This window comes from Frankliniella occidentalis, unplaced genomic scaffold (assembly GCF_000697945.3).
Source record: "Frankliniella occidentalis isolate FOCC.00 unplaced genomic scaffold, Focc_3.1 Scaffold5, whole genome shotgun sequence".
NCBI classification, from domain to species: domain Eukaryota; kingdom Metazoa; phylum Arthropoda; class Insecta; order Thysanoptera; family Thripidae; genus Frankliniella; species Frankliniella occidentalis.
This window is the reverse complement of record NW_026267135.1, coordinates 1,473,942-1,483,259: the sequence shown is the minus strand read 5'-3', so window position 1 is coordinate 1,483,259 and position 9,318 is coordinate 1,473,942. Positions and strand designations below refer to the sequence as shown.

The window sequence follows — 9,318 nt, the reverse complement described above, 5'->3', positions numbered from 1 at the left end:
AATGTCAAATGTCACCCAACTTTGGAGAGATTTTCAAAAGATTCACCTTTTTTTGAAGAAATTGTTCAGAATTTTGAGTGATAAATTTAAGCTGTTGCATCTCTAGGGCTGCCTGACCTCTCCTCGGCCGCACTGCTGTTGTATACTCTAGGACTCTGTGTAGGCGTGGCCGGTGCCACGGCCAGGCTAGACCTTCCGGCCGAGGCGCTCCGCCCGGCTCCTCTCTCCAGTAGTGCCAACTGTGACACCCACTCAGTCGGGGACCTGCCTACCAGCTTATACAGTGTCTCTCTCCCTCGCATGTTCACGTTAGGGGGTTGGCGATGACATTCACCGGCGAGGCTCTGGCCGTTGAAAGTGAGCGAGTGTGTGTGTGTTTAACTGACATTTCACTTTGCCTGCCAGTGGTAAAACAGGAATACGAGGATTGTGTTTTGTCCTTGAGGAACACACTAAAAGCTTATGAACATTTTTATTCATAGCTTACTGAGTTTCGTGTACGTGCTCTGCTTACGAATTTTTAAATACAGTGGACTCTCGATAACTGTCGCCGCGACAGTTATCGAGGGTACTGTGCGTTCGCTGCTGCCGTGCTCCGCTCTCCCCACTCCTCCGGCAGGCGAGTCGGGCGAGCCGCCGGAGCCGGCAGTCAGTCCGCGTGGAACGCGCTATTTTTCTATAGCTATCTCTCTCGCACGCGGCAGTTATCGAGGCGACACTTATCGAGAGTCCACTGTACGCCAGTATGAACAAATGGGTTCACACCGGCGTATTAAAAAATGCGTAAGCAGAGCACGTACACCGAACTCAGTAAGCTATGGATAAAAATGTTCGTAAACTTTTAGTGTGAAAGTTGTATTGCTTTATACATACCTCAAGTAATGTTATAGTCGTCCCGTCCGGCATGTTTCACGATAAGAACACCTGCCTAATTGTATTTTCATTACGATAAACACGTCCACTTTAAAAAGAAACATTCAATTGGGTAAGAATTTACCTTCAATAAACATTCATTTCTTCACTACCTAGTTATCACTGGTAGGGTCAAAACTCAACCTTTCTACTTCAGCGCCTCGCTCCGGCCATGGTGCTTCTGCTTGTAGAGCACTAAATGGAACCCAAAACGGACACAGTCAGACCCAAAACTTTTGAAATATCGCTATTCAGAGGGAAAGATGACGGTCTTGTGTTTTAGACCGTTTCAGAAATCGCCCCTCCCCCTTGAAAAAGACTGAACAGAAATAACAATATGTCCGCGTCGCGCTTAAGTGCGAAATGGTGTTTAGCGACACGACATCGAAACCATGTCGAAACGATATCGAAAAAATGATATAAAGAAAGAAAAAAACACAAAAAAAAACACAGATTTGACGTCGCAACGATGTCGTTCCCGACATGGTTTCGACGGCCATTTCCCAGCATTAGTCCGCCTCGCCCGGCCTGGCCCGCTGGCCTGCCTCAAGGCCACCATCACCGCCCAGGATGACACGCGGTTGACGTGCGTAACTCGCTTCTCTCTTCTCCGAAACGCACGAAATGCTAAAACGCATTAAGACTGCAGGTAAACGGATCAATCTTGCTTTATCCGCGCCCCATTCGATTGCAGCCGGTTCCTTATATAGCGACGAAGTATTTCGCAAAAATTTACATGCTTGGTCAAGCGCATCAACTACGACGGAATGCCACAAAAAGTTTCTTTAGCTTTTAAAAAAAAAAAGAAGAAAAAACTGCGATAGAAATTTTTTTTGAAGGAACCCGGCTCCGAATGGGGCCTTTTCTTTTCTTTGCGTGCATGCTTTTAAAACAATTACTTCGTAGAGGTTGTTGTGTGTGTGTATGCGTGTGACTGGCTGCCGCAGCACTGCTTCGCCAACATCGCTTGCCTGCTTTACATAGTAGCATGTTAATTGTATCAAAAGACGAAAACGATTCGGCCAATAGCGTAGCAAACCAGTGCATTTCCGATGTGCATTTCCGGTGGCTTTCACGGCGCACGGCACGGCTCGGCACGGCTTTGGCTTCCTCATCCTGCTCCGCTTCCGGCGGTCTCTGCTGCATCCCTTCTCCATCTTCTCGCTGTCCTCGTGCCTTACGCGGCCTCAAGCCTTGCGCGTCAGTTTGCCCTAAACGAACCTATCTCTCTCTCTCACTCTCACTCTGGTCCAAATTGAGACGCTGGACGATCGGAAAGTGTGTGTGACGTTGAAACGTTTCCGGTCGACTATTAACGTCACGCGTGCAAAATAAAAATGTGCAATAACGTGTCGCTATATGGTTGTCACGCCGTTGTAAAGCGTCTGAATGTTTTGCACACTTTTCTGTTGTCCCGCGCATCATGGATGTCCCCTTTTTAGCAGCGCTTAAGTTTAAAAGTTTAGCCTCACTCTCGCGCCCCGTCACCACCAGAGATGACGTTGCACGCCCACCTCCCCTCATTGTCGAAACGAACACCTCGTTCTAAGACCACGCGGCTAGCATTGCGTTGCATATAGTCGTATTTCACGATCATGATGATGGCAGTTTTTGCTGCTGAAAAAAAAAACCCTTACTTGTGCATTTACACTAAAAGTTTTAAGAGTGGGGTTGAAGTAAATCTGATTCCGGCGGGAAAATTCATAATAGTCTAATAATGTGGAATCCACGTTGGCGTCGTTCTGCTGAATGTCGTATGGGCTGACGGTATCGGTTTTTCCCCCGCAGTTCCACCCACCTGGGTCGTCGTCCCCTCGGACAAGGAAACGCGGCTCGGCCAGGCGGCGCTGCTCGACTGTCAGGTGGAGGGCTTCCCGCAACCCAGCGTCACGTGGAAGAAGGCGGCGAGTGAGTACACGCAGTGCAGGGCCTGTGACAGAGATGTCGTCTGACAGAGGTGTCCTCTGACAGAGATGTCGTCTGACAGAGGTGTCCTCTGACAGAGATGTCGTCTGTCATCTGAATAGTGTGATTATTATCATGTTTGTCTTCTGCAGCCGACGACCCCGGCCAGTACCAGGACGTGGTGGGCACGGAGCTGCCCCGCGCCGTCATGGGGCTCGGGGGCGCGGACGACGGCGCCCTGGACGCGCTCGACGGCGGCGCCTCGCCGCGCGGCATGACGATCCTGGCCAACGGGTCCCTCGTCCTGGAGCGTGTCCGCCAGGAGGACGCGGGCCGCTACCTCTGCGAGGCCAGCAACGGCATCGGCGTGGGGCTCAGCGCCGTCGTCACTCTCGTCGTCCACTGTGAGGAAAACCAACAAAATTGGGGAAAATAAGAGATTTTAACAATTCTTGTCATAATTTAAAGAAATACTATTTTGGTAAATTTGATTATTTTTTCAAAAACTTTATTTATTGGTCAATTTAGACAATTTTCGACAAACTATCTTTAGGTGCATTTAGAAAAATTTCCATAAAAGATATTTTTGGAAAAGTTGGGGGGAAAAAATCAGAAAATACTTCGTAGTAAAATCTCTATCTAATCCCTATTGATGAATGTGATGCTCCGCAGCACCGGTGCACTTCGCGGCCCGCTCCCGGAAGGAGCTGGCCCGGCGCGGGCAGACGGTGACGCTGAGCTGCAGCGCCCTGGGCGACCTGCCCATCACGCTGACCTGGCGGCGAGGGGGCGCGCCCATCGAGAGCGGCGGCCGCTTCAGGTGAGCACGCGCTACCACAAAGAGTAGAGGCGAAAGTCCTGGAAATTTTCCGGAAATTTTCCAGAAAATTTCCAGGAAAATTGGAAAATTTCCTGGAAAAAAAAGAAAAATCTCCCAGATTTTGGAAGTTTTCCTTTTTTTCCGGAACCTTTCTGAAATTTTTCTGAAATTTTCCGGCAACTTTCTGAAATTTACAACCCTAACAGAGTGTACGAACCACGTGACTTTAGGGGGTTCAAAATATCATATGGGTTCCCAAAATGTTCAGGACGGTCATTTAAGTCCATGGAGACCACACATCATATTTTTTTTACCAGGAGGAACAAATATCACAATGAGGTCCCCATGGACTCTTTTGACCCTCCTGAACATTTTGGGACCCCATTAATATTTGGACCCCCCCCCTTTCCCCTCAAAGTCATCTGGTTCAGCCGCTGTCCTAGCTCTCATAGCGCCTGGTGGGTAGGCAACGCCATGCCTGCAGTGCATGCGTGTATTGCGGGCGGGCCCACCCAGACTCTCGCAGGCGCCAAGGCTCCCGTAACTTGTCGAATGAATCTTACAAAAAACCGGACGTACTTTCTAGTCGATCCCTAAGGTGTAATGAGCTGCTATAATTGGTAAATATCGCCGTAATGTCTGCAGCATCCGCAACTCGTCGCTGTCGAGCGGCGTGCGCCTGGGCCTGCGCTCCGAGCTGCTGGTGCAAGGGCTGCAGAGCGACGACGGCGGCTTGTACACCTGCTTCGGGCGCAACGAGTACGGCTACGACCAGACGCAGATCAGCCTCCTCGTGCAAGGTGAGCGGGGAACACACGCGATGCTTAAGAAAGTACTAATTTACTCCTTTTTATTCCTGGCTGGGGATTAAATGATTTGAAAAATGAATAATCATTACAAAGTTTGGAAAATAAAAACATGGTCGTTTTGCAGACGTCCCGGGTGCGGTGGGCAACCTGAGGCTGGTGGAGCAGACCTCCAGGACGGCGTCGGTGGCGTGGGCGCCGCCGCAGGACGGCAACAGCGTCATCACCCGCTACCTGGTGCGCTACCGGCTCGTGCCCGGGGAGGACGTGGACGGCTGGGAGGAGGCCGTCACGGAGAGCGCGGCCGGCGGTGGCCTCGGGGGTGGCGGCGCCGTCGTGGAGGTGGCGGTGGAGGCGCCGCTGCAGAGCGCCCAGCTGTCGGCGCTCCGGCCCGCCTCGCTGTACGCCGTCACGGTGCTGGCCGAGAACTCGCTGGGCGTCGGGCCCTCGTCCAAGCGGCTGGCCGTGCCCACGGACCAGGAGCCGCCCGCCGCCGCGCCTACGCACCTCGCCGTCGAGGCGTCCTCGTCCACCCAGCTGACGGTCAAGTGGGAGGCGCCCGCGGCGGACTCGTGGCACGGCCCGCTGCTCGGCCACTACGTCGGGCACCGCGAGCTGGGCCGCGACCCGGAGGGCAAGCGGCAGTACACGTTTGCGACGGTGCCGTGGGAGGGCGCGGGCGCGGCCGGCAGCACCACCACCGTCCTGGCGGGGCTCAGCAAGTACAAGCAGTACGGCGTCGTGGTGCAGGCCTACAACCCCAAGGGCGCCGGCCCGCTGTCCACCGAGGTCGTCGCGCAGACGTTGGAGGACGGTAAGTAGGAGGGGTGTGGTTTCTCTCGATCACAGAACAGCGCCGAATGAAAAGATTAGCTCTATAGGTAAACCATCAGCTGAGAACGGGCTGTAGAGTTAAAAAGAATTAGCTCAGCAGCGAAAGATTTAGCTTAAAAGCTAAAAAATTAGTCTCGCGAACGCAGCACGTTGACGGTCGAGTAGAATTGTCGGAAGGCCAACCTGGCCGCCTCGAGGCTGAGCCGGCCCAGCCCCTTGCAGCTGAGGGCCGGCTGCCTGCCAGCGGCCAGCATCACCAGGCGGAGCGCGCGGACCTCGGCCAGCGCCACGCCGCCGCCCGTGGCGAGCCGGAAGGCGGACCACTGCAGGGCCAGGCTGGCGTCCGACAGCTCCTGGCTGAAGTACGAGAGCTGCAGGAAGATGACCACCACGGGCAGCAGGAGGCCGATCGTGTGGACGCTCACGGCGTTGCCGGCGCTCACCAGCTGCGCACGGAGCAACACGTAGCGTTTTTAAAAACAATTGTATCCAATGCCCTGAAGTCGACCTCGCCAGATGCTTTGCTATGGTGCTTTGAAATTTTGGCCGCAGTCACTCGTAGGCAACACAATCCCGGGTCAAAAACGGGTCAACGACCCTCGTTTGACGTCAAATACTGATAAACCAAGTGTGCAAATGAAAAGCATTTGTAAGTGTGCAACTATGAGCTCAATATTTGCCAGTTTATCAATGAAATGAGTTCAACCTGGAAACCTAGCCGTTTTTGCTCACTACAATAAGCCTACCTCGACGGTGGCAACCAGCGAGTTGCAGAACGGGCAGACCAAGAGGTGCGTCAGGTTGGTGGCGAAGAAGTCGGTGAGGTCCAGGGTCAGGCGGCGCAGCCGCTCGTGCGCCAGGACCAGGTCCCTGACGGCCTCGGGCGTCATCGCCTCGGCCTCGGCCAGCTCGTCCAGCCGCCGCGCCAGCGCGTGGTGGAGGCCGGTGGCGGCGCCCGTGAAGCACGTCACGATCATGTTCATGAAGGGGAGGGCGACCGTCATGACGAGGAGGACGGCGACCGAGACGAGGTGGGCGACGCGCAGGCCCCAGGCGCCCGCGTGCGGCTGCAGCGGCCAGAGAGCGATAAAGGGCACGCCCGTGAGGGCCATGTTGACGATCGTGCTCGGGATGATGAACGCGCACATCGCCAGCTGGTACGTGCAGAACCTGACGCCGTGTTGACGCGTGCGCGCCACCCACACCTGCGTGCACAGCCTGTTCATCACTCTCTTGCCAACTTACTTTTAGTTGTTGCCTTCGCGTGAAGCCATTTAAGGGGTTGTTTCAATCCTGCGCGACTTAAGGGTGTACACATATTTTGGGGTCCCAAAAGGATCAGGACCACCATTGATGCCGGTAGGACCGATGATATTGTACCCCGGGGTACAAATATCATGGGGTCTATATGGACTCCGATGATGTTTCTTGTCCTTTTGGGATCCCACAATATCCCCCCCCCCCCTAAAAGTCACGTAGTATTGGAACGACCCCTAAACCTTGTCGCCGGGGGCGTCCTCGAAGACCTGGACGAGCCTCGTCATCTCGTGGAGTATGGGCCACAGGCGCCCCCCGCGCATCATGGCGAGCGCCATGAACGTCGAGTGGCAGGAGCTCAGGACGCAGACGGGTATCATGTCCGCCCTCAGGGTCTCGGGCCGCAGCAGGATGGCGGCCAGCAGGGAGACGGAGCACAGGGCCATGAACAGTGCGGTGGCCTGTTTGTGTAGAGGGCATGGCATTTACCGAGGACTTTGAAACGATTTGGAAAAAGAAGTGCGGGTAATATTATTTTCAGTTTCAAATTTGTATTTGAATTCTCATTCAAGGCGTAATACGCCCGCCAGATTCTTATGAAATGCGTTTCGGCGGGAAAAATAAAAAATATTATAACTACTAAGAGGTGCATACCGCACATCTGAACATGGTGAACAAGAACCGTTGCAGACGCCCCTCTTCCAGGCACAGCCACGACAGATAAACGCTGGGTCTCATCCTCTGTGTGGAAGTCGCCAGGCCACAATGAGCTGCTAGTTCGGCCGCGTGATGTTAGTAGCCCCCTATCGCAGGAGCACACACCGCACACATGCACCATTCAGCTGTCGGCGTTCACAGAGAAATCGAAGGCGTCCGCCAGGAAGGGGAGCGCAGCGCTTCTGCATTATAAGCCGAGTCCTTTATTTCTCGACCAGTCACGTGGGACGTGGGCGTTTTTTGTTGTTTTCTTTGTTTTACCTTTTCAAGAATCGATTGGTGTGATATCCTATCCGCAAGGTCGAAGCAGGGGAGCTTGACTTGGCGTGTTTGACTAACTCGTGCTCCATTTTCTTTTTTTTTCCGACAGTCCCGGAGGCCGCCCCCAGGGACGTGCACTGCTCGCCCGAGTCCCCCGAGTCCCTGCGAGTGCACTGGCAGCCGCCGCCCGAGGCGCTGGTGCACGGCGTCATCCAGGGCTACCGGCTGCTGTACCAGCCCGTGCAAGACCAGCTTGGTTAGTCTGCTGCGACCCGAGGGGTACTTCACTATCAATCATTCAGGCGTAAACCAATTTTTCTGTTTGTTTTTGATTTCTTTTTAAAAAGTCTTGACCTTTTTATCCTAATTTTTTTTCTCTTTTTTTGTGGTTGTACACTGTTTCTTTGTGAGTGAAGTACCCCTTGTGGAGACCTGCGTGCTGCAGACAGTCGTCCAGGTACTCACGCGCGCCCTTCCTTTTCCTCCGCAGACGTGGCTGAGACGCAAAACAAGATGACGACCGAGCTGAGCTCGACGCTCCACGGCCTCTTCAAGTACACCAACTACAGCGTGCAGGTGCTCGCCTTCACCCGGGTCGGCGACGGCAACATGTCGGCGCCCATCTTCTGCAGGACCAAGGAGGACGGTAAGCAGCAGAGGCGACTTGTAGTATGGAACCTGGTAACGTTGAATACGCCGCCAAATTGTGTTGGGGGTCGTTTCAGTACGACATATGACTTTCAAGGGGTGTACAAATATTATGGTGTCCTAAAGTGAGGATGAGCATCATTCGAGTTAGTAGGACATCATGATATATATACCCCGACCCCGTGGTGTGAATATCATGGGGTCTATGGAGGTCATGGGGTCCAAATATTATGGGGTCCCAAAATTATCACGATTATTATTGGAGTTCGTAGGACCCCATAATATTTGGACCCCGAGGTGCAAAGACCACATGGGGTCTCTATTGACTTTCATTTCAGGACTCCGTAGTACACGAGGGGGCAATAACTCCCTTTTGAAGTGTACACATGATTCCCGAAATTCTTGATTCCCGGTGATTCCCGTCCGCTTATAATTATTACATAGGGTTTTTCGGAGGGTTTTAGTGGTATAAAACTCCTATTTCGACTGATTTGTACTTATTTCTCTAGTTTCGCCCTTATTCTAAAGCGATTTCTATTGATTTTGATCAATTTTTATCCTGATGATTCCCAGACAGGTGTGCACATGATTCCCGGAGTTATTGCCGCCTCGGTAGTACATGTATCCCATTTGCTCTCCAGTGCCAGGCCAGCCCGGCGGGGTGAAGGCGGTGCTGCAGGCGCCCGACATGGCGCTGGTGACGTGGCTGCCGCCGGCGCACCCCAACGGCCAGCTCACCAAGTACAGCGTGTACGTGCGCGACCTGGAGGGCGGGCGGCAGGTGGACGCGCGCAACAACCCCGTGCCCGCGCAGCCCGTGGAGCCGCAGGGCAGCGGGCAGCCGCAGGGCGCGCCGCTCGTGTTCCGCCTGCCCGGCATGCGCAAGAAGCACCGCTACGAGTTCTGGGTCACGGCGCACACGCGCGTCGGCGAGGGACAGAGCAGCGCTGTGGTGGCCATCACCCCCAGCGTCAACGGTGAGCAAAAAAAAAAGCAGGAGTGAGAAAAATACCCTCACTTTCAAAAACAAAATCCCACCATCACAAAGATATCCCGCTTAAAAAAATATTTTACCTATTTTTCTCCACAATGTTTCCTATTTATGAATAATTTACATATGGCATACCTGAGCAGACATGTTGATCACAAGCATAAACA

The 9,318-nt window shown here is 53.5% G+C and overlaps 2 protein-coding genes across 2 annotated transcripts in view; one reads left to right on the top strand and one right to left on the bottom strand.

Moving 5' to 3' along the window:
- Window positions 1-9,318, top strand: part of LOC113214402 (cell adhesion molecule Dscam2-like) — a 41,377-nt gene that overhangs the window by 29,822 nt on the left and 2,237 nt on the right. Inside the window, exons 8-15 of the mRNA XM_052270029.1 lie at window positions 2,701-2,820; window positions 2,970-3,221; window positions 3,490-3,637; window positions 4,283-4,437; window positions 4,571-5,257; window positions 7,622-7,768; window positions 8,003-8,158; window positions 8,802-9,137. Of these exons, the coding sequence (XP_052125989.1) occupies window positions 2,701-2,820; window positions 2,970-3,221; window positions 3,490-3,637; window positions 4,283-4,437; window positions 4,571-5,257; window positions 7,622-7,768; window positions 8,003-8,158; window positions 8,802-9,137 (2,001 nt within the window). The remainder of the gene's footprint in view (window positions 1-2,700; window positions 2,821-2,969; window positions 3,222-3,489; window positions 3,638-4,282; window positions 4,438-4,570; window positions 5,258-7,621; window positions 7,769-8,002; window positions 8,159-8,801; window positions 9,138-9,318) is intronic.
- On the bottom strand, window positions 5,251-6,190 carry LOC127749864 (uncharacterized). The gene is made up of 2 exons (XM_052269768.1): window positions 6,024-6,190; window positions 5,251-5,723 (listed from the first exon to the last, which is right to left on the bottom strand). The coding sequence occupies exons 1-2, from the start codon at window positions 6,165-6,167 to the stop codon at window positions 5,406-5,408; spliced, it is 462 nt and encodes a 153-aa protein (XP_052125728.1). The 5' UTR covers window positions 6,168-6,190; the 3' UTR covers window positions 5,251-5,405.

Excerpts from the sequence above, each read along its gene's own strand:
- LOC127749864 (XM_052269768.1), bottom strand. The coding sequence starts at position 6,167 with ATGACGCCCGAGGCCGTCAGGGACCTGGTCCTGGCGCACGAGCGGCTG. Across the intron at positions 5,724-6,023 it reads CGCTGGTTGCCACCGTCGAG|CTGGTGAGCGCCGGCAACGC; the intron begins GTAGGCTTATTG and ends CTCCGTGCGCAG.